General features: G+C 32.2%; 4 protein-coding genes across 6 annotated transcripts in view; 3 read left to right on the forward strand and 1 right to left on the reverse strand.

The window, feature by feature from the left end:
- LOC139516316 (cilia- and flagella-associated protein 61-like) overlaps positions 1–1,524 on the forward strand; it is a 53,499-nt gene extending 51,975 nt beyond the window's left edge. Inside the window, exon 29 of the mRNA XM_071306358.1 lies at positions 409–1,524. Coding sequence (XP_071162459.1) covers positions 409–549 — 141 coding nt within the window. The 3' untranslated portion in view covers positions 550–1,524. The remainder of the gene's footprint in view (positions 1–408) is intronic.
- LOC139516329 (interferon-induced protein 44-like) lies at positions 1,299–9,002 on the reverse strand. Of its 3 annotated transcripts, none has more exons than XM_071306376.1 (7): positions 8,748–9,002; positions 6,487–7,014; positions 6,204–6,265; positions 5,206–5,403; positions 4,668–4,814; positions 3,893–4,064; positions 1,299–2,178 (listed from the first exon to the last, which is right to left on the reverse strand). In XM_071306376.1, exons 2-7 carry the CDS (start codon positions 7,004–7,006, stop codon positions 1,868–1,870), a joined length of 1,410 nt encoding a protein of 469 aa, XP_071162477.1. In that variant the 5' UTR covers positions 7,007–7,014; positions 8,748–9,002; the 3' UTR covers positions 1,299–1,867. The 3 variants fall into 3 exon arrangements, with proteins under 3 accessions (XP_071162477.1, XP_071162478.1, XP_071162479.1); XM_071306377.1 differs by lacking the exon at positions 8,748–9,002 and adding an exon at positions 8,468–8,581; XM_071306378.1 differs by lacking the exon at positions 8,748–9,002 and adding an exon at positions 7,251–7,277.
- Positions 9,003–10,343: 1,341 nt separating this feature from the next.
- LOC139516315 (E3 ubiquitin-protein ligase TRIM39-like) lies at positions 10,344–14,405 on the forward strand. The gene is made up of 2 exons (XM_071306355.1): positions 10,344–10,410; positions 11,790–14,405. Exon 2 carries the CDS (start codon positions 11,802–11,804, stop codon positions 13,470–13,472), a length of 1,671 nt encoding a protein of 556 aa, XP_071162456.1. The 5' UTR covers positions 10,344–10,410; positions 11,790–11,801; the 3' UTR covers positions 13,473–14,405.
- Positions 14,406–22,700: 8,295 nt separating this feature from the next.
- On the forward strand, positions 22,701–23,735 carry LOC139515221 (uncharacterized). The gene has a single exon (XM_071304785.1). It carries the CDS (start codon positions 22,701–22,703, stop codon positions 23,733–23,735), a length of 1,035 nt encoding a protein of 344 aa, XP_071160886.1.
- Positions 23,736–25,760: the final 2,025 nt, after the last annotated feature.

A 25,760-nucleotide genomic window follows, 5' to 3' on the forward strand; every position in this document is an offset into this window, starting at 1 on the left:
TCCTTTTTCATCTAGATTTAGTCTCAAATATTCAATATTTTTGGCTATCCAAGCTGTTGGTCTCTATTCACATATTGAAAGTATATTAGAAACCGCTTTTAAGCAAACATGAATCAGTGTCATACATTTTTATGCCCTGCATATCATAATGGGAATAATTAAGTTTTCTGCAGTGTGTTTATTCGTCTGTCCTATAAGAGATTAGTTTTGGCTCAAGGTAGTCTTCAGTGAAGTCTCAACAACTGGAAACTAAGTACACTCAATCATTTTGATGTGAACCTTTTTAAAATTATATGCTAAATCAGGTTTTTGACCAATATTTCAAAGTCACTGAGCATTTAAATTTTTAGTGCAAGAGAGCATGGTGTCCTATTGACACATATTCTTTACTTATTTTTTTTCTTTTAGATGAATGAGTCACAGAAAGAACAACTTTTGAAGATCTATCAAGAAACAGGAACCAAACGAGCTGTAGATACCAGATTCCTCAGTTTCTTAAGTTACAATTACTACCATCTGCCAATGTATGCTAAACCTGGAATGGTTTAGGGGAGATAACTCTATTATGGTTTCTATACACACTTGAAAATTCATACTGTTTTTTCTCTCGGAGATATCTTTGAAATTTTCACTGAAGAGTTTACTTTATGAAGAAATTGTTAATTTCATACAATAAATGTGCTTTTCAAATGACTGTACATTAAAGCCTGCTATTGTAAAACCCGGAATGGTTTAGGGGAGATAACTCTGTTATTATTTCTATTCATTTGAAAATTCATACTGTTTTTTCTCTCAATAATATATTTAAAATTTTTACTGAGAAGTATACTTTATGAAGAAATTGTAAATCTCATACAATAAATGTGCTTTATAAATGACTGTACATAAAAACATGCTATTGTTAAACTAGGAATGGTTTATGGGAGGTAATTCTGACTTGTTTCTATACACACTTGGAAATTCATACTGTTTTTTTTCTCTTAGTGATATTTTTGTTTTAATTTTCACTGAAAAGTATACTTTATGAAACTGTAAATTTCATACAATGAATATGCTTTATAAATGACTGTACATAAACATATGCTATTGTTAACTGTGATATATAACTATGTCCGTCCTAAACTGTGATAGTTTCATGATTGTTTGTGAGATGATTTCTACTGGCTTATACACAGAACACTTTGTTTAATAGATGAATTATTTATATCAAGTGAAAATTTTGTTTAATAGAAGATTTTTTTTATATTTAGTGCATTGATCTGACCAATTTATGACATACGGAATATAAAAAATAAATAAAATATGACGATTTTGTGGAATACAAAAAATGTTTATCAAACTAAGAAAGATGGACCACTCATGTCAGTTTTATAAGATCATGGTTAAAATTTTGGGAATGGTTTGATATCTTGCAAGTTATGCAAAATGATTTGTAAGTTATTGTGGATATCATATTTATTTCTTTGTCATTTATTATTGTTTGTGTATAGTATTGAAGGATAATATAAATTCTATTTAAATCTTGATGTTTGTTTTGTTCTTGTTTGAACTATTGAAAAGATTCACTGACTGTGAAAATGTTTTACATACATGATACAATTAACAAACATACACGGTATAGTTTTATTAAGTAGCAATATCAAAGCAAAGCAGCCTTATAAGATTCTCTTTGATATTCAAAGTCATTTGACAGTAGTGGTCAATTTTTTTTTGGTTTGCTTCTATATTTGAAAAAAAACATGTTCTCTTATATTCTAATGAGGTAATATGCTAAGTATACTTGATAATATATTATGCATACAGCAATTTTTTTTTAAATATAATTAGCATACAAGTTTCTATCCAATTAGAGTGATTTGTCTTTCACTTATTCCCTTATATGAAGCTGTTTCACTTTCCCTTCCTCAATTTGGTCGAGATAGTTATACATGTAGTCATCAGCGAAATGTAACACCTGTTGTAGGGTCAGTAGAGCTAAAATATTCACATTTTCATTCAGTTCCATCTCTGATTCATAATTCTTGATTGGTAAAATGTGTGACCTTGGAAGCCCCATTATCTGTGATACTCTATCTACAGTTTCCTGAATGACAGGACTGTAGAATACTTGGGATATATCCTCAGCTGTAGCCTCACACACTTTGTCTATCTTGGTAAGCAAAACTACTTGGGGAATTCCTGTAAAATTTAAAATAGTATTAGTTATATTTCTTTAAGGTCTAGAACATGCATACATTCCAATTTTTTTTGTTTGCATTGAATTTAGTATTTACAGAGGTGTTTACTTGTACGGATTGTCCGTATTTTACACGGATTTTTTAATAAAATTACTCAATACGGATTTGTCATGAAAAAGTACGGATTTTCTACCAACCCGGAAAAAAATCATAATTGCTGCCGTTTACGGCGATTGGTATCTAAAAGGCGCTTTTCTGACCGGGAATCGCCACTCTTTAAAGCTCAAAATGATAGCGATCAAGTTTATTTCATGGTCGGTCTAAATCGCAGGAGGTAAGTTTTTTATTTTATTTTCTATGTGTAGGCAGGAGATGTGAATGATCCATATCTCCCACATGTCTCTTATTTTCTTTCTAATGAAACCAAACTTTATTGGCCTGGGCATTTAGGGAGGGGGTAATGAAATGTTAAAATCCTAGGAGGGGTGCTGCCGAAATTTTTTTTAGGGTTGGACTTAGTTTTTGTGGGGGAGGGAGGTAGAAGGAGGTCTTGTACTGTAGTGTTTTGAAATGAAATATTCCAGACCTGCCTATTTGTCTGACAGAATTTGAATGAGATTTTAAATGTACATATCTTGTTTCTTTATAAGTACACAGTGAATACCAGATTTGCATGTATTGACTTTTTTCAAACTTAAGCTCAACTTTTTTTCAAATCATGCAAATTTTAGGTTATAATCTTTGTTGCAAAAATATCTGAATAAGACTGCAGATACTGTCAGAATGCAGGAAATTGCATCTAATTTTTCAAATTTTTTTTGAGGGGGCATGCCCCCAAACCCCCCTAGATGGTGAGTGCCGCTTCGCGGCACTCACCAAGAGTATTACTGACAACATTGCAACAACTACTGACAATACTACTGAGAGACATCATGTTGGGTAAACATGTCTGTATTTATAAACATTCATTTGCAACACCCAACATTAAAGTATGTTTTTATTTTGGTTTACCTTGCTCATCTTTTTCTACTTTGTGATGCAATGAAAGTTTGATTTTGTGTTCACTTTGAAATGCTAGCACTCTTCTGTCTTTTTGAGAGACTTTTAAAAGAGGGACGAACTATACCAAAGGGACAGTCAAACTCGTAAATCTAAAACAAACTGACAACGCCATGGCTAAAAATGAAAAAGACAAACAAACAACAGCACACACGACACAACATAGAAAACTAAAGAATAAACAACACGAACCCAACCAAAAAACTAGGGGTGATCTCAGGTGCTCCGGAAGGGTAAGCAGATCCTGCTCCACATGTGGCACCCGTCGTGTTGCTTATGTGATAACAAATCCGGTAAATGGTCTAATTCGGTAGGTCACATTTGTAAAGGTGTAATTAGTTTGAGAATAGTTATATTAACAATTTGACCTGTTTTGTGCAACTCGTAGTAATGGCATATCCAACCGACCTCAGAAGACCATCAAAGTCACTCAAGACCTGTTGCTAAATATGATAAAGACTTGTATTCTATTTGGATATTACTTCAAGCATACCAGATAACATAATTCCAACTACTTAGTCAATAAATGAATAGTGTCTTGACATAACTCTATCCTATATGATTTTATCACGAATTTTATTATCTTTCAACATTATAGGTATTTTGCTATTTCTATATCAAATAGATTAACATGTTGAAGAAACATTATTTCAAACCTCTTTGATTCATACGCAGCTGTAGGTTTTTCATCCTCTCAATAACCTTCTCTGGAATAACATCAACAATGCTTCCGTCCAGTACAAATATGACACAGTGGATTTTGTCACTAAGACTAGGACTAACAACAAATCCTGGTGTATCTCCTGATATTGGTACTGAAGGATTAAACTGTGAAAAGAGATATAAGATACCAAAGGGGTTAAGGAAAATAATTAGTTCAATAAAGAAAACATGGCATCAAATTTAAAATGACAAAAAGAGAAACGTTAATAAGAAAATATAACAACGAACAGAAATCAATAGATGAAGCAACATAGACCCAAACAACAAGCAGGAAGGAACTTAGGTGCAAGGGCATGTTGACAGCAGCACATATGACTGATTCCATAGTCTTTTCAAAGAAGTGAGTTGACAGTAATATTTTATATCAATGATTATGTGATTTGGTTCTGAACTTACTTTTAGCTTCTTAGAACTGCTCAAAATAGTTAGATTTATTTCCCTGTAATATTCCATTAAATTGATACTTTCTCTCATTTATGTTATTCCTTGAAATGTATGCAAATCCTTTCTCAGACCTTTCAAAAAAACATTTACCAAAAAATCAGTTAAACAGTATGCAAAAAAACCCGAATACAAACACAAATGAAAATTTTACAAAAAGACTACCAACTTAATTAAACGTTGTACATATGAGGGTATCGTCAACATGTGAGAGATAAGATAAGTCTTCAATACTCTTTTTATTAATAAAAAAAGCTTTCAAAATACCTGGTGTCTATCAGGTAAATTTCCATCAAGAAGGTAATTCATTTCATGAGAATCAATCCCTTGGTCAGCTTCAAGTCCTCTGGTGTCATGAAGTCTAAAATTCATTGGTGTCCCTGATTGCCCATTTCTGATTTGATACATTCGGTACTAAATAGAAATTGTAACAGTTAGATATAATGTTAAACATAGGTAACAAAATATTTACTTACTTGTAAATCAAACATCATCTTTGTACGAATAAAGTAAAATAATACAAATTGACTTAATCATACAAGTGAGAGGTTTAGCTAGCTTTAAAAGCAATTTTAATCCACCATTTTCTACATTAGAAAATGTCTGTACCAAGTCAGGAATATGACAGTTGTTATCCATTCGTTTGATATGTGTGTTTGAGCTTTTGATTTTTGCATTTGATTATAGACTATGTGTTTTGAATTTTCCTTGGAGTTCAGTATTTTTGTGATTCTACTTTTTATTAATACGTATAACCGATACAAGATTTTCATAAAGACCAATCTTTAACGAAAATACATCTTACCATGGTTGTTAAGCTGTGTTCTGCATTGCCGCTGCAGGCCTGGCTGGTTATGTAACCTCGAAAGATCGAGTTAATGGTGTTAAAGAAACTAGATTTTCCCGCTCCCACTTGACCAACCAATAGAATACGTGCCTGAGGAACTTTTAAATCCTTCAATGGCTTGTATTTTTCTACCTTTTCTTTCAATTCGTTTAGCAACTGAAATACATGTAATTACATTGGAAAGATAACTTCACAAGTACTGTGAACGCTATCCTACATTGATTGATTGTTGGTGTTTTAATATCACAACATATCCAAATTGGCACGTGTTAGGTGTACACGACTGCACATTTACTAGGATTGTTAATTTTCTACCGAAGATCGGTGTTGTTCTCCGGGCATTACGGTTACCTCAAACATAAAATCTGACTGTCACGAAATAGCACACTCGATCATATCAAAGTTGTCAATTCAGATTTGTATACTGGTTTTATCATTCTCATTGTTTATCGGGCAAAGACTACATGAAATGCAATTATCTATTTTCCAGGCCTTATTTCTACCTTTTAAAGAAAAATAGCATCGTGCATGTGAGGTGAACATTCTGTAGATCTTTATTTGAAACAGTACAAAATGATGTTGATGAGTATACTCATGTTTTATTTATTTGATTGAAAGTTACATTATTGCAGTGCATGGTATATGCATATATTTTTTTATTGTGATACATGTGTTTAACTTCAATTACAAAATGTATGGACAACGTATAAATTATACACCAGTAATACGTCTGCCGAACAAAATTTCAATCCTGCTAACTATGAGTTGTTTAATAGTCATATTGAATATCAGTCGTGCACCGAAACGTATATTATACAAAACAAGAAAAAAGAGAAGCAAAGAATCTTTGACATCGAATATTTTAAATCGTTATTTATTTTAGAAGCCGTTTTAGGCCAAATGATGTGTGTGATAATTGAGAATGAACAAAAGTGAAAACAACTACTTTTACTAACCTTGGGATTCCATTTTGCAGTCTTTCGCCATGGTTCGTCCAGTGGTGTCCCTCCACCTAGATCTAATGCAACAATGAAAATGATGATAATAACCCTAAATACCTTCATGGTGTTTGTAGTAAAACAAACAAATGCAGAAACATTTCTTTAAGATTTCAATGATGAATTTAATATTTGTTCTAGAAGCTAAAAGAGTTTTTCTAGATGAACCCAATAGATATCAAAATTGACTAACTGAATTTTTTTATATCATTTGTTTTTATGTTTAAAAATCACAGTTTACCTTCTACCAAATAAACTTCAATGTCTTTTACTTTAAGATGACCATTAGCAATAGAGTTGTAGTTTTCTCCATTCATAGTGTACGATACTCCAAAGCTGGCACCTCCATTCAGAGAAAAGTTTGTTCCATCGAAGTTTACTGTATTCGAAAATGTTTGTAAATCATGCCCACCAAAGGTAGGTCCATAAGAAGCGTTATCGTATATGGCATTTTGTGCATTCATAACAGACATGCGCACTGGTTTCCAGTTACCATTCTGATAAAATCTAAAGAGGAAAGCTGAACCATCATTCTGATAGTTGCCAACACTTTTCCAATTGACTGCAGTATACCCACCATACATAAAATTGTCTGCGTTATACAAAACTGTAACTGTTGGACCTTTATTGTTACATGTATTATGGAAAGCTGTGGAAGTACATCCATCTCGGGAAGCCTTATACAAAAGTGTGTATTTCTTCCTCCCTCCAATCCATTTTGTGAGTTGATTTTGTTCTTTCTTTTTGAATTGGATAGTCATATTGATGGCTGTAAAAGGAGAAGTGTTTAGATGTTTTTGATCAATATAAATAGTGTGACAATTTTCATGTTCTACTTGTACATTAATTTATTTTAAACAAATAATTCTTTTGGTCGTAGGCAAAATGTAATAGTTAGCCTTTTCACAATTTTAAAAGAACAATTGACTTTAAATTATCATTATTTTTTAAGTTTATATTTCTTTATACTATAAAATTTGGCGACATATTTGTAAATCAACTTACCTTATTGTTATTTGTAAATTGAATAGTTTTTAATGAAGGTAAATAGTTATCAAAAGTACCAGGATTATAATTTAATACGCCAGACGCGCGTTTCGTCTACATAAGACTCATCAGTGACGCTCAGATCAAAACAGTTAAAAAGCCAAACAAATACAAAGTTGAAGAGCATTGAGGACCCAAAATTTCAAAAAGTTGTGCCAAATACGACTAAGGTAATCTACTCCTGGGCGTAAGAAAATCCTAAGATTTTCGAAAAATTAAAAGTTTTGTAAACAGAAAATTTATAAAAATGACCATATAATTGATATTCATGTCAACACCGAAGTGCTGACTACTGGGCTGGTGATACCCTCGGGGACGAAACATCCACCAGCAGTAGCATCGACCCAGTGGTGTAAATAGTTATCAAAAGTACCAGGATTATAATTTAATACGCCAGACGGGCGTTTCGTCTACATAAGACTCATCAGTGACGCTTAGTAAAAGGTACTTGAGATTAGCATGGTTAAGTGAAGTGGTCATAAAATTCAGATAAACGACAAGTTAAAGTAGTGTGGTACCTAAAAAAGAAATAGCTATTCTTAGTCGTTCCAAAAAGATAACGTTTTAGTTTTATTGTAGGAAAGGTATTAAGAAAGATTAACAGAAAACGGAAGCCCAATGTACCAGTCTTATAATTTATCACCTAAACAAGTTTCAAAATAGTTGGAAGATCGAACTGAGTACGACATAATATTTTTTTACGTCTGACGAATCGTCTACATTGGACTATTCAGTGGAGCTTGAATAAAATATGAAGTTGAAAAGCACGAACACCACATTTAAAAAAAAAGACTTTGGGTCAGGTCATACTTTATAAAAAACAGAAAAAATTAAATTTTTAACGATATGAAATACAATGTTTTTACGATAAACCTGGTGTGTTGACAATAAACGCAAATCTCTTGTACGTTATCATTGAAAGTTTATAACTTTATTGGTATAACATGTAATAAATATTTGTGTCTATGAACTTTATTGTTGGACATGTTCTTAACTGTTATTAAAACAAATTGTGTAATAAAATTGAGAATGGAAATGGGGAATGTGTAAAAGAGACAACAACCCGACCAAAGAGCACACAACAGCAAAAGGTCACCATCAGGTCTTCAATGCAGCGAGAAATACCCGCACCCGGAGGCGTCCTTCAGCTGGCCCCTAAACAAATATATATTTACCAGTTCGGCGATAATGAACGCCATACTAAACTCCAAGTATGTATTAAGTATTCAAGATCATTGTTAAACGTAAGGATAAACATGCACATGTCAATGAAAACAGGTCACGTGTTTAAATAGAATAGATGAATCACTTTAAAAAAACAAATCTAAAAATGGACACATTTATTTTAAACTAATTACAATAAGTTTACAAAAAATGATATAAAATTCTTTAAAATGAAAGATACGCATCTGAACATGTACAATGTTTTAGAAAATCTGTTGACATTTAACTTACCGTTATTGTCGATCTGAAACACACAGACGTATTGATTTAGTTATTCAGTATTACATCAATCTGTATTTTCCAATTTTTAACCACAATGTTATTTTCAGAAAATCAAAAGGGAAAGTAGAAGGAAATATATATTCCTTTCCATCAGTTAATTTACATGTTCTACCAAACTGCAATTATTTATATTTTCTAAAAATGATAAACAACAAGAGGACAGTAACGTAGTATAAAATTCAAAATGTAGAGATCTATAGATTCACAAATTTAAGTATAACATGTATTAATGGTCTTAGTATAAAATAGTAAACAATAATACATAATTAATTTCATTATGTAAGGACATGTATTGAGTATGATTAAAGAATTTCATAAATATATAATACAAATAGATTTGTTCTGGCCACATGATAGTGTAATAAAAAGAAGTACTAAGACAAATTCTTAACCCCGAGGTAAAATAAAAAGGGGAAATCCATAAAAGCTGACAAAACCGAATTGTTTCTTGTATAACTTATTTGTTGTGATTTTCAGACATAAACATTTACGAAATTCGAACAGCCGGTTATTGAACTAACTTTCAAATATACATATGAAGCTATACATGAGAAACTGCAGTTTTTGTCGTAAAACACCGTAGTTGACGGCCTTGTTGTTGTGTGCAATGTTTAAATTCAAGTCAGTCATGCTTTTTCAAACACAACTATGAATAATTAGTTATAAACGGTTCCAGGCTTATAATTTAATACGCCAGACGCGCGTTTCGTCTACATAAGTTACATCAGTGACGCTCAGATCAAAAAAGTTAGAAGGCCAAAGGAGTATAAAGTTGACGAGCATTGATGACCAAAATAAAAAAAAAATGTTTGATGAGTATGCACGGCGAGATGCACGGTATCTATCAACACAAAATTAAGATAACACAAATACTGAGCTCTAAGAAAAATTCAAAACGGAAAGTCCCTAGCAAATAACAAAATCAAATGCTGAAACGGATGCAACGATTGACAAACAACTGTCATATTCCAGACTTGGTTTCTTCATGTAGAAAATGATGGATTAAATCTTGTTTTAAAGCTAGCAAGTATAATAACCAAATACAATGACTTAGAAATTTGAGGCAATACTTTTCAGTGGGGATCAGATCTCATAAATCCATGTTGAATACTGGCATACAAACGAAGTAAAACAGCGCGAATATCATATACATGTACTGTATAATATCTAACTTGGAAGTATCCACACAGTTTTATATTGGTCTAAAAAAAAGGCTCTGAACTTATCTATCCATATCAATAATATATATATATATATGATAAACGGAATACTTTATATTAGTAAAAATCAGCTGAAAAGAATTGTATTTTGCAATAAGAAAAACAAATCGCCTTTTAAAAACATACTAATACGATAGTGTATAATTAGTACGCTATAGAATTTTAATTTTGTTATTTTCTTATCTAGTCAAATCAAGCATGGAACTTTAGTTGCGTATTTAACATTTTTATTATAATCATCTTTTGTATTTTATTCCAAAATTTTGTGTTCCTTTTTTTTAAATATACGCGCTTGAAACACTGATTATCTCAGACCACGTGACAGTGTTGATATATGTAACGAGAGAAAATGACACTGCAATATATAGCTTTTCCCAAGTGAAAATCTGTGGGTAGGTACCTATTTCTTGGCATGCTTATTTCATTTATTTAGAAGCATCAAATATCGCTGATCTAGTATCCTATTTTTCTAATTATACAATATTATCACTGCGTAAAGTTTTGTATTCTACTTCCTTATTTGGATTAATCAATATATTCTGGCTGGTATTGAGTTTATTATTTTCCGTCAATATCGTTAAAAAAACAAACATGAGAAATATGGTATAGTGATTAATAATAAATTGTGATTAAGATTTATAATACAAATTCTTAATGCTTTATTCCAATTTTTGACATTTTCACATATTATGTCTATTTGTTTTGTTCACACATCGTTGTTAATATTATGGAATTGTATGCAACTGTCATAAAAGTTAGACGGTTAGTTAGCTAAAACCCAGATTTAATTTACCATTTTCTACATTAGCCAATGTCCTGTAACAAGTCAGGAATATGGCAGTTGTGTTCTATTGGTGATGGCGATTCTGTTTCTTGCACATCGGTTTTCCTGTTTTTTGGTTTTTTTCTCTTACAGTTGATGTGTTTCACGCGGTTTTGGTTTGTAGCCCAGATTTTTTTTTTAAATTGATTTATAACTTTTGAACACCGGTAAACTACTGTTGCCTTTATTACATGGTTCAGAGCCGTTCTGTTCGAGTAACATCAGATGGTGATATAACACCAATAATGCAAATGGATTTTGCATACCTTCGACTAAAAGCTAAATGGTTTAGTTAGATTTCGTAAAATATATTGAAATAGATTAACCAAATCCGTTTATACAGAACAGTGTCTATTATATATAAGTATTTCTAGTCAGACATTGATAAACAGGAAATACTTATAGAATATTATAATGCTATTGCCAAATATATTTATATATGTTATACACATGATACAATAGTTTTACAATTTTTTACAGGATTTAATTTGTAGAAATTAATGAAACACTGAAAATTTTCCAAAACAAAAAAAGTTGAAGCATTTGAAAACCTTAATGTAATTTGTTACAACAAACGTTAATGAAACGTGACTAAAAAGATTATCAATATTGAAAGATGTAATTTGTTTTAAAATATACTGAACAAATTGATTTCTTCACTTTGTCGGGTTCAAATACCTTTTATCCATACAATTAACAAAACTGAATAATTAAGAAGTAAGCACCCATTCGTATAAGTCAATGAAAAAAGCATTTTATAATTTCGAAACTGCAAAGTGCTTCTCTGGATTTGCCTTCAAAACTCATTCCTATCATAAGAAAGTCAGTGGTGTATAATAAGTAGGAACTTATATATTTAAACTCATTAATATTGTAATTACCTGCAATTCCACATGAACAGATAAAAATAAAAGTAACTTTAGATTTCTTTTCTTTTTCAATTGCCAGATGTATTAAGAAATGGCTTCGTCAATTCCATGTGGACCCTGTAATCATGATAGCGTAAACAAGAATGCAGAGAAATGGTGCACCGATTGCAACGAAGGGTTTTGTAATGGATGCGAAAAGGCACATAAATCAATGAAAATGTCGAGGGACCATAATTTGATCCTCATTGAAGACTACCGCGTAATTGAAAATATGAATATTGTCTCAGAATGCCAGGATCACGGGTCAAAACTTGAGATGTATTGCAAAATACATGAAATGGCTATTTGTATTACATGCTTTCCCGCAAAGCATAAGGATTGTTCCGATGCCATCATTCCTCTTACCGAAGCTTCGAGAGATGCGAAAACATCGACTTCTTTTACGGACTTGGAACATACTATTAACGACACATTGGAAAACATAGAAATATGTCTTCAGGATCGCGAAGCAGCTGAAGAACGAATTGAAAAGCAAGAAATGGCAATAAAGAAAATTATCTCCAATACGCGTGAAAATATAACAAAACATCTTGATAATCTGGAAAGAAAATTATTCAATGAGTTGTCAACAACATATTCATCTTGTAAGTCAAAATATGGAACGTTAAAGAACCAACTAAATAGACTTGAAAAGGAAATTAAACGCCTCAAGGGACAAACAACTAATCTAAAACGGTTTGCCCCCGACCTACACGTATTCCTGAGTACACAGCAGATGACTAAAGAGGTACACGAAGAAGTAAATGTGATTAAAGAAGCCATACGATCCGTTAGAAATTATGATATAGAAATTGAAATACACCAGGGGATTACTTCATTGCTAAAAGATGTCGACTGCTTTGCAAGGATTAAAGTGGACGAAAGTACCATCAGCTGTCCTTTTAAGGAAACAAAGATTGATCAAGCCCAAATACAAGTACAAACTAGAAAATCAGTTCATGATACAAGACTACAATTGAAAAAGAAGTTCACAATTAAGCAAACAGGAAATAAAATGTACATTTCAGGATGTATTATTTTGGCAAATGGGAACTTTTTGATTGCAGACTACGAAGGACTGAATAAATTATTGGAGTATAACGAAGACGGAAATTTTATCCGTGATATACAACTTTCTGCAAAGCCATATAATCTGACAACAATAGAAACTGATCAAATAGCAGTTTCTTACTCCACTCTATCCTACATCGAGGTTATAGATATAAAGCAAATGATCGTTCTAAAAAAAGTGAAATTCAAAAACAGTTGTTTGGGAATATCATACAGTGAAGGAAAGATTTTTGTTGTAGTGAATAATGAAGGAATTGTGGTCTTGGATATCGAAGGAACTATGCTTAATACAGTCAAGTGTACGCCTGGTGTTTATAATATAACAACGTGCAAAACCAGAATATACTACACACAATTAAAACCGAGCACGATTTACTGTTGCAGTAGAACTGGAGAGGAAATATGGAATTTCAATGATAATTCATTTGGATTTAGTGGAATTTCTACTGATCGTGATCAGAATGTTTTTGTAGTAGGTAATAAAATTAATAATCTTATGGTGCTACAAGATGACGGGAAAGAAAGCAAAATCTTACTTAGTCGATCCGAAGGACTAGAAAAACCCTCACGTTTATGCTACAACAAGGAAAAGAACACCTTACTAGTGTGCAACTCCATTAATGGAAATGTGTTTTTATACAGTGTTATTTAGTTTGAATGCTTTTTGTTTAGAGTCAGTATTGACAGTGTAGAGATATATTTGCTCGTACAAACTTTTAATACATTTTATCTTTCTTATAGTTTTATATAATACTGATTCAGATTAATGCTTATGGAAATATAACTCTTCAGCGTCAACTAAATGTTCAAACGGCGGAGCACAAAAACTGTTTTGGTCCTTCCATGAATGGAACTATACAATATAAATATTATTTAACAGAGGATTTACATTGAAATTATCTGCATTAGGAATTAAATTTGAGATAAGATTTTAATGACAAAGTTAAAGCTTCAGTTTTTAGAATTTGAAAGAGTTTATCATTAGCAGACACTTGTGAAAAGAATTTCAAATTAGCTGTATTTTTCCATGGCTGCATGCATTACTTTTGTTTGTTTTTACATGTACCTTCATAATTGTTGACCTTTTAAAGTCGTCAATTACTAACAAGATTTGATGTAACTGTTTACAACTTAGAAGTAGAAAAAGACCGATATGAAAAAAAGAAACACAACAATAATTTTTTGAGGTCTTAGTTCATGTAATTTGTGTATGTTTTTATAATATAATGTTCGTCTTTTTGATATGTTTGAAAACAATAATAATAATGTATGTTATATGAAAGGAAATTTGAGTATTTTTTAACAACTGAACCAATTTATCAATTATTATTCATATATTTCAATGATAACGAATTATGCCTGTGTAAATAAACTCATCATAGATATGTACATAATATTGAATAGAAATTTTATATTGTATTGGTTCAAGTACTCAGGTTTTGTTATAAACAATGAAGTTAGTTTTGGCAATGTATATAAACTCATCATAGTTACCAGGTTTAATCTTTTATACGCCAGATGCGCTTTTCACGATGTCAGTCATTTTTTTCATTGGTTGGGCATTTATATTTAGCCAGTGCGACAGCGAGGGGTGAAATACGAATATAAATGCCCAACCCATGGTTAAATGAAAACGAATCTACGGCTGCCATGTATTATTTCGATTCTAATAGTACAAATTCGGTAATTTTGTTAACCGTGAAACACTAGATACTGGTTTGGCTGTTCCGTTTTACCCCAATATGATACTATTAGTAATATTATATTCATGTAATTCAATAATACCTTTTTTTTTAAATCGCATTTTTCACTTATACTTATGTTCTTTTAATGTAACTTCTGTGGATTCTGAGGCGTACAAGAAGCTTAAAAAACCCCGGGTGTTTTATTTTTGATTTACGGTAACATACATATGACGTCACTTTATTTCGTTGCCATGCAAAGACGATAACATTTCCAAGAATGTTTTTGTAGGGAAATTTACCATGAAAAATAAATTGAAATGGACTACTTTGTTTATTTTGTTTTCGAATAGATATAACAAAATTGTATCTGATTCTTGGCTTGCGTAAACTGTTAGTGTTGATGTCGAAAATTGAGAATACCTGGTAATATTTTTTAAGTTGGGCGTAATGCAGAGCAGCACGTTTTGTGTATTTATGCGCTTGCGCTAAAATAAGATAGACTGTGATTATACTGATTGATGATAAAAGGTCGTCATATCAGAATACTGTTTAACTTATCATTTAGGTATCAAAAACTCAAAGTCATTTATCATATTAATTGATTTGGATTTGTCGTCAAATATTATAAAAAGTTACAGCTATTACATTAATGCTAGCAAGACAAAACTTTGTTTGGCTTGCTTGCTTTGCTTGTATCAATGTTTGCTCAAGCATGACAATTAAGATAGGCGGGGCTTCAGCTTGTATACATCATACTTAAATCTTATTGGACATTACGTTTGAGGTTAAGGACACTAAATTTTAAAACATCACATGACTAATATTATTATCACATGTTTCCTTACCTGTAAAAACAATTTGATGTAACAATAAGTGAGGTAATTCGATGATTGATATATCATGGTATTAAATGTGAACCTGTACCAATCACACCGATTTTTTTGCTGTTTTATTAAAAAAAATAGTTTACTTTAATATATTCATTCTGAGACTACTATAACACTGTGTTATAGTAGTCTCAGATTCATTGATTATTTGAGGACCAATTAATGTTTTAACTGGGTGAATTTTCTGTATAAGGTCAATTATAAAGTACACCTATGATATCCACACTTTCTATAGACTGAAATATGCAAAAGTGCGATCCGAAAACTTTACCAATAATATACAGAGAGACATTTTTTTTTTTAAATTACAGCAAAACTTTTGGTAAACAAATATTTATTATCGTATTGGCAAAAATGATGAAAAAGGAATTTGAAATATCTGTCATTTTCCCTCCAATCTATTCCTATTACTTATTATGTCCATTGTTAATGAATATTACGCAATTGGATTGAACTAATTTTTGCTTTTCAACCTTCAAACTGTGTTTTTTTTTACATCGACATTAAGAGTCAAGATTTGTGTTTGTTTATATTTGTTGTTTGTAAATACGCATTTACGGGACGAAGTATGGCATACCTTTGTCCGTCGGTCCTTCCGTATCTCCCTCATCAACATGTGGAATATTATCTCGAAAACGCTTGCAACTAATAAACATGAAAATTTGATGAAATATATATCTATTGACGTGAGCGCCCTTTAGTTATTTTTTTTTTTTTTTTTTTATAAATTTGGGATCTAGAATTTTCGGCTTTTTTTCACTGTTTAAAAAAAGGGGTTGGATATTCCAGTTTTCGGACAATAACTCAAAAACGCTTTCAGCAGTTTTCATGACACTTTTGTGAAGTGCACATATCTGTTGACGCAAACTCTCTATCAATTTTGATATAAATTTAAGATTTCACGTTTCATAATTATGTTATTTCATTCATTAGAAAGTGGCGATTTTCAAGTATGTAGACACGACTTTGGACAGTTATCATGCAACTTCTGTGACCGACCTTACATGTTTAACCCCGTCACATTGTTTATGTATGTGCCTGTCTCAAGTCAGGAGCCTGTATATTCAGTGGTTGTCGTTTGTTTGTGTGTTACATAATTATATTTGTTTTTCGTTCATTTTTTTTACATAAACAAGGCCGTTAATTTTCTCGTTTGAATTGTTTTACATTGTCTTATCGGGGTCTTTTATAGGTGACTATGCGGTATGGGCTTTGCTCATTGTTGAATGCCGTACGGCGACCTATAGTTGTTAATGTGTCATTTTGGTCTTTTGTGGATAGTTGTCTAATTGGCAATCATTCCTCATCTTCTTTTTTATATTATACCTATTAATATGATACCCCTTTAGTTTTTTCATAAATGTCAGATATATGATTGAGAAGTCATTCAATATAATTCTTTGAATAAGCGAAGGATGTGGCATACGCTCATGGTGCAGCTGTTCATTAAAATTTTACAAAAATCTCTGCTGGTGTGCACTTTGTTGTAGGTCTGGGGATGATATTAAATTATTGCAAAAATACATGCTGTATTCCTAAATAATTTAATATCGAGTCATTTTTTCGTGTATTGTTTTGTTAATTCAATACCGGAATACTTTAAAATCCTGATGTCCGACGAGAACAACCAACCTTCAAAAATGTAGCTGCAATCCTCGGCGACAAAATAAGGAATCAAACGCATTCTCAAAATATCCTAGATTAATCGGTCCTCTGACTGCTTTAAAGGACTTGTTGGAATCAGAAATCCTAATAAATTAAGGGGGCCGTCAAACAGAATAACCGCGGACTAGGATAGAACCACAGTATTAGTGATAATAGATAGAACAGTTTTCTCATTGACAAAGTTTAACTACATTTCCCTTTTTATAGTTATATAATTACATTAGATGATGTATGTTTCATTATAATACTTTATTTTGATTGGCTGAATACACATCACGTGTTATTCCGTAGGCAATTGCATCACTCAATAAAACTTTTCGTTCATAACACGTGGTCCAACAAAAAAGTGCACTGGTGAATAAAATACAAAAATTATAAAATTCTTATTTTCATGATCATAGACAAAAATTTAATTATAAGTATTGAATGCTTCTTTTTGTAACTTTATAGGGTTGTAAAAGCGTTGACTGTGCGCACATTTTAAGTATGAAGCGCTTCCGCGCTTCATACAAAATGTACTTCGGTCAACGCTTTTACACCCCAATTTATTTACAAAAAGAAACAACAACAACAAAAACAACAACATTTGTAAAACAAGACATCCCGGTGAACTAAAACAACAACAACATTTTCCAATCAAGATATCTTACTTAATGAACCATAACAACAACAAAATTTGTCAATCAATATATCATCATGAACAACAACAACATTTGTCAATCAAAATATCCTAATGAAGAACAACAACATCATTTGTAAATCAAGATATCCCCATGAACAACAACAACAACATTTGCCAGTCAAGATATCCCAATGGACAGCAGCAACAACATTTGTAAATCAAGATATCCACATAAACAACAACAACATTTGTTAATCAAGGTATCCCGATGAGCTAATTAGATTGATTCTCCTCAAGTTTTTATTTCATGGTAATATTTACAGTCTAGGATATCTGTTATCCATGTTTATCAGTACACTTAAGTTTCGACATCAAAAATCAGATTTATGTCTGCAAGTTTGAGCACATTAAAGTTACTTCATTATAGTTTTAATGTAATTGTTTTGAAGAGTTAACTTATTTACGTTCAAGGAGGTTATATGAGAAGGTCTCATATAACCTCCTTGTTTGTATACAGTAAATATATTTCTGTTATTTAATACTTGTTGTTTGTTGTTGTCACGGTATCATATTTTTTTCTCGTTTACTCGATCTGAATATGAATCAGGCAGTTAGAGCTCTTGTTTACTCGTTTGAATTACTTTGCCGGATGTTGAAAGCGGGAAGTTGGCCTTTTATTGCAACCTTATTAATCATTTGGTTTCTTGTGGGGTTTGCCATTATATCACATCTTCTTATTTTTATTAGTCCTTGTGTTTTTTTACTATATTTTGAATATCAATTTCTCTCAATACAGCAATTTAAGAACTAGTTGTCAAATAAACCAATGAAGTACTAAAGGTAGTTTCCAGGCCATTCTTCGTGATAATGATTCAATAAATTAATACACCGTCCATAAGTTAGACACTTAAACTTTAAGAGGACAATACAACAGAGAACAACAAAACAACAACCGACTTTTGTGGTTTTTTTTTCTTTATTTATTGCCTGTTTTGTTTTGTTAGTATTTCATTGGGTTTTGCGCATTTGTTAGTTTTTTGTTCTGTTTAGCGCATGTGATAAAATTTTGATATGTAAACTAACATTTGCATATCATAGGTTTTTGAAAAAGTCGATTGGAACAATTACTAATGTAGAAATGACAAAAACAAAATAATTGTTATAAATGCATTACAGCTTATTTCCTACAGCTTGTAGAGTACAACTTTAGCTGGCTTGCTTGCTTTGTTTGTATAAAGGTTAGCTTAAACATTGTAATTAAGATAAAATTGAGAATGGAAATGGGGAATGTGTCAAAGAGACAACAACCCGACCAAATAAAAAAACAACAGAACGACATCTGCAAACAATATAGACAGGCATTATTAAACAAGTATATATTATATTTGAATTGAATTTTAAGCGTTATCCCAATTACAATTGTCAATATACAAAACAAACAAGCTAACCAAAGTCTTACCCTGCATGCATTATGAAATTAGCTGTTACCATGAACGAAGCTTCTCCACACTGCACAGTATGTCATGAAAAATTAAACGCGTAACTTTTCTTTTAAGTCTATCATTTGTAGAAAGAAAGTGGGTGCAGGTGAAATAAGATCTTCCACGTTACGTAAACGATAACCAAATTGAATGTTGTTATGCATTTATCTTATTCAACAAATAAGATCTCGGTTTTAAAGAAGCAATATCAAATTCTATAGAATTTAAATGGAAACTTTATTTATTAAAGGTGACAAAAAGTGTGATCAAAACTTTAATTAGCCCAAACTAAAAAAATCTGAGTATAAATATGTTTTTTAGTCACTTTCATCATCAGCATCACAATCAGTGTCGAAGCTCTCTATGCCGGTAGCACATTTCAAAGCTGCATCAGCAAGAAGATCCATAGACGACTTGGGATGTGTGTGGACTGGTGCTGAAGGTTCCCTTTTTACGGAAATATCGTTCCCAAAAACACTTGTAGGTGCCGGTGACGTCGGAGTACTAGTATGTGTGCTCATAGATTGAAATGGCGGTGGATATTGCCACGGATAACTTGGGAAATATGGCATCATTTGCGGATAAAATTGCTGAAATGGAAATCTCATCTGATGAATGACAGGAAACTTTTTGTCATCTTCATCTGCTTCATCTTCAACTTTTCTTTTAGTTGTAAAACAAGGGCGTACTTCCTTGGATCTATTTGCCATTTCGTCCAGTTTGTCTTTAAAATCTACATAATCGTTGCCGCGATCTTCAGGTACAACTCCATTATATCCTATCTTGAGACTGTGAAGGTCTTTCATTAGTTTTGCTCCGTCTTGATATTTTGTTGGGTTTGTCTGTCTCAGTCTGCTCCTCATTGAGGACATAAAATCTGTTTTCTTTACACCCATGAAGGATTCAAGTTGGTTTTTTCTTCGTCAAGCTTTCGGATCTTTTGCTTTAGCTGCAAAATTTCTCTCTGTTTAGTTTTCTTTTCTTGCAGATACTCGGGATGCTTGTCTGCTTGGCCACATAGGTGAATGCTGGCACAGGGATAGTTGGTACAAGATTTGTTGTTCTTATTATTGTCGGCTTTGTGCCCAGTTTTGTGGCAGTTGGTGCACCTCCTTCCATCCTTTTCCCTCTCAGAAAGAATAATTGTAGAGTATTCTGCCTCTGCCAAGGTTAACTTTCTCTGAATCTTTTTCACTGATTCTTTTGAGGACTCAACAATGTTGTTTAAACTTGGTTTCTGAAGCCCCATTTGAGAGTTATTCGGTGAAATGTCCTTCAAATTTTTTAAGGCATTTTGCAGTTGCCTTCTTCTCCCAAGTAACAGTTGAATATTGGCTTGCTGGAACATTTGGTTTAGGTCTTCATCAACATCAATGCACCTCAAACTTCCAATTGTGTCAAAACCATTGCTTCGAAATACACTTGCAAACTCGGTAAATCCACTCCCTATTTGCATTAAAAATTCCTCGACACTTAAATCATCCATTTTCAAGAAATTATTTGAAATCTAAAAACAATGTGCCTCAAAGCATGGGAAAATGTTATTTTACGTTTTAGCCAATGAAAACACCTTTAAGAGTAAATATACTGAACAAAAGTAGAAACACAAGACTTTTTTCGTCATGATTGGTTTAGTATTAGTTGATTTAAGTCCAGTTGCAAATATTTCATGCACGTGTCAGATGGTTACACCTTGTTATTTTATTGAAAGAACTTTCATACAACCGAAAATATTGTTTGCGTTAATTATCATCTTTCCCTCTAGTTTTGCTAAGACGACTGATGTAATGCCGAGCCCTGCAAGTTTAATACGCGAAATGAGAAATATCGATTGGAGATCCTGTCGGCGGTGTCGGCCACGGCGACAACGGCCTTGGCGGCGCCGTCAACATTTAGAGGTTCAGTCTATGTCTAAAAGTTTTTTTTATATAAAAATGAAGATGTAGCATGATTGTCAATTAGACAACTCACCACAAGTGACCAAAAATTGACACAGAAATTTACAACTACAGGTCACTGTACATTACTAACTTTGTCAAATCTTCATGGAATTTACATAATTAATGAACAGAGGTTTGATTATGACAAAAGAATACAGCATCCAGAGCAAAATTAAAAAAATATGTTATTTTTTTGTATCCATTTTATATATATTGATAAATGGAGTAAGTGTTTTGGTAAAAAATATGCAGATTTGGTTTCGGGTTAAGGCTATTTTAGACACGAATAACTTGTGCCAGCCTTTGTGTACTATTATGAAATTTGAACACAATAAAATTGAGAATTGAAATGAGGAATGTTCCAAAGAAAACATCAAACCCACCAAAGAGCAGACAACAGCGAAAGGCCACCATTTGGTCTTTAGCGCAGCTCAAGAAATTCATACACTCGGAGTTGGGCTTCGGCTGTCCCCTACAGACTTAGGACGGACACAAAAGTGCGACAGGGTTAAACATGTTTTTTTTTAATTTATTTTTTTATTTTTTATCTCAACCCTCCCCGATGCCTTTAGCCAATATTGAAAATCAGTTCAAAGAGGTCCGAAGTTGATGTCAGAATAGGTAACAAAAGATACTAAATTAAATCAGGAACATATATATTGAAGTTAGATATACTGTTCTCAGATTAAATGACAATTGTACATAAATAAACAAAGGACTACTAGCAGTTACTGACATGCCAGCTCCAGATCCATGACTCTGAAGAAAAAAGAAAACGACTGCATTGTGTAATAAAAAAATGAAAATCAGGCGTCAATGTTTATTATAATCTTATTTTACGTATCATAAGCTTATCATAAACATTGACGCCTGATTTTCATTTATTCAATATACACAATGCAGTCGTTGCTTTTTTTTCTTTTTTTTTTTAAATAAACTAAATTGACAAGCATCTCCATATTTGGTTTGAAAATGAACGTTATTAAATGTAATCTTTAATTAATCTGTACACATTCGGCAATGCATAAACGATGCATGCCTAATGAAAAACAAAAACATAAAATGGCTGAAATATAATTGACAAGCACTAAAGAATGACGGTTTCAATCTTGACATTTTTAATATTAAACTATCTGATTTCTTTCTACTATTCAGTATACTTTTGAAAAAAATACTTTTGTGTTGATAAATGTTTTAGCCAATCAAAAAAGGGCTATACCAAACAATAGAAGTTAGTTGTTTCATTTGCAGCATTAACTCATGCCATGGACTTGGCCAGTACCCAAGTTACATTTATCAACGGAGGGTAACAAAGGGGTGTATATCTAAACCATATTATATAAGTATATATATATATATACAAGCTGTATAAGTGTATGTAATTTTAGAACTGTCTTCGGTGATGATGTATACTAATCCATACTATATAAGTTTTTCTTAAAATCAGTATTTCCATTATAAATTTGTCATGAAGATATGGAGAAATATACTAAATTGCACCTCTGAAGTTTTTAATACAGCAAGTTATACCTGTATATCAATCAAGCAAAATCAAATTCAAAAAGTTTATTATTACATTAAAGTGAAATAAAAGTTAGAAATGAAGAGGTCAAAGGCTGGACGTTTTTACCAATCTGGAAAAAAACTACAAATTGAATTAAGACGTGCAATTGTAGATCAATATGGAGAAGGGAAAAATGTTTATACTATTGCTAATGAAACTAACTTAGATACAAGAACAGTTAAGAAAACGTTAGAAGAATACATGTCGACAGGTGACTTAGACTATTCAGGAAAAGCTCACGGTTCAAAAACGCGTATCGCAAATGAAACAGTAATACTTGCTATAGAATATTATTTACACCTAAAACCATCAATGTATCTACAGGAAATTCAAAAAAGGTTATTATCTGATGGGATCTGTCTCCAAAATAATGTTCCAAGTGTTTCGTACATTCACAAGATTATAAAAGATAGATTAGGATATACACGGAAAAAGCTTACTGTGAAAGCCAAAGAAGGATTGACAGACCAAGTTCAAGTAAAATTTGACCATTTTTTGGATAGTATTGAGGACATTAATCCATTAAAAATTCATTGCTTTGACGAATCGTCCGTCATTATGACAACAGGTAACAGACATTACGGTTACTCGGAATTAGGCCAAAGAGCTTTCGAAATTCAAAAGTATGCTTCAAATGCAACCTTTACTGTAAATCTTCTCCAAAGTCCATTAGGTGTAGATTACTTTAATATTATAGATGGACCTTCAAATGGATTACAACTAGTTAACTTTTTTGTCGAAGCCTTAAATGAAACGGATATCTATGGGAATAGTAAACTTAGTCCGGGAGATGTAATTGTACTGGACAATTGTGGTTTCCATCATGGTCAATTAGCAGAAACACATTTACGAAACTTGCTACAACAATATGGAATAACACTGGCATTCCTCCCACCTTATCACCCTGAACTTAACACATGTGAACACAGTTTTTCAAAAATGAAATATTATCTCAGACGACATGAAACTTATACTACGATGTATCCTGAACTAGCAATTTGTGACGCTATAAATGAAATATCAAGAAACGAATGTTTTGGATTTGTCAAGCATTGTGGATATATACTTTGAACTGTACATTGACGAAACTTATTGAATTTAGGAAATTTCTTTTCACAGTAAAGAATTTTGATTATAACTTGTGTTTCATTTTAATAATTTCATGCACTTTAACTGTTGGAGATATGTCCAGTCCGGCGTTCTATAATCAATTCTTGCATCTATTAGTTGTACCATGAATTCACTTTAATTTCTTGTTAATTTTATTTTCAAAAATATATTTAGTATTTTAGTGCTATCAAACATATGTATTCATTTATAATCAGACAACTATTATCCAAATAATTATTTTACCGAATTCGTTCTAATACGTTTAAGGTAAATATGTGAAGGGACTTTCCCTCCATTCATTTATAACTCCACAAAGATTACAAAGATTGTGTATTGTTCTAGTAGTATTTAACGAGGTCACTCAGTGTCCAATCACATCCTGTGTATACTATACACAAGCTGAAACTCCGCCCTTGTGTTGATTGCAAGGAAACTGTGAGAATAATATTAGTCATGTGATGTTTTAAAATTGAGTGTCCTTAACGGCCAATAAGATTTAAGTATGATGTACACAAGCTGAAGCCCCGCCTATCTTAATTGTCATGCTTGAGCAAACATTGATACAAGCAAAGCAAGCAAGCCAAACAAAGTTTTGTCTTGCTAGCATTAATGTAATAGCTATAATAGAAAAAACTCAAACAACTTAATGAAATTACAGTAAGGCAGAAACCAAGACAATAGAAATGTCGGATATCGTGAGAAAGAGGCAAAGCAATGACAAACAAAGATAGAAGACCAATAGGAAAACATGATCACAAAACACCACATAGAAAACTGAGTAACATGAACTCACGCAAAAAAAAAAACCAACAATATTCCCTAACATTTTGAAAAGAGAAAATAAAAACTTTCCATATAATATCTAACGCATATCTTATTATTATTTTTTTGCTTCCTCTATTGGTTATTTTGCCCACAATTTCTCCACAGAATACAGTGGGATAACTAATGAATCGCCTGTGATTTGATAGCGGATTTTATTCCGTGGACCTTATTCATTTAATTTGCATCTTCAAAATTAAAATAAATTAGATAAAATCACCTACCTAAATCACTAGTTTGTGTGTGTCTATTTATCTTTAATTAAATAGATGTGTTCTACCCCTAAACTTAAACTATTTTTTTTAGAACTTTAAAAAAAATATAAAATACAACACATTTTTTATAGTAAAGCTGCATATTACAAGCAATTCGAAAATATCAACACAATTGTTTCAGTATCTCACATAATAAACATTTTCAATTATAGTCCTTTGTTTTCAGTTTGACTGGTAATCCATGTCAACTCTCGTTTTTAGTTAATGATAAACTCGTCATAAGCTATCTATTTTAATGGACTGGACCCACTGTTAGTACTATCACTCTCCGAGGAGTACATTTTAAGTTATTATTTCATGATTGATGATAGGTTTAAACATCCGGTTATACTCTTGGGTATTGCGGACTGATGTACTTTAGTTACCAATTTGGAACTGTCTGTCATTTTACTTTCATTTCACTCCGACTGCGTTGTTGTGGATTATACGGAGTATTATGCCGTTTTGACATCTGGCTGCTTCTATTGTCTCTTTAGAATGAAGGTTCAAGGGCGACGTATGCGGCGGTGTTGTGAGTAGGTCAGGATCATCCATGTCAAACCATTCAACAGAGTCGATCCTACTGTGCTTGGCTCTTTTTGTTGTTGTCGACCGTGCAAGCGCTGTATAGCCAGTCAATGTCGTTAAAAACTTCTATTTGTTGTCTTTCTGTTGTTGACTCATAGTAAATGATGCGATGACATGCCTTATTTGGGCTGTACGCAGGCATAGATGACGTTAGTTGTATTTGGCAAAACTTTTAGGAATTTTGGTTCTAAATGCTCTTCAACTTCGTACTTTATTTGGCCTTTTTAACTTTTTTTTGGATTCGAGCGTCACTGATGAGTCTTTTGTAGACGAAACGCGCGTCTGGCGTATATACTAAATTTAGTTCTGGTATCTATGATGA

This window comes from Mytilus edulis, chromosome 3, assembly GCF_963676685.1.
Source record: "Mytilus edulis chromosome 3, xbMytEdul2.2, whole genome shotgun sequence".
Taxonomy (NCBI): Eukaryota; Metazoa; Mollusca; class Bivalvia; order Mytilida; family Mytilidae; genus Mytilus; species Mytilus edulis.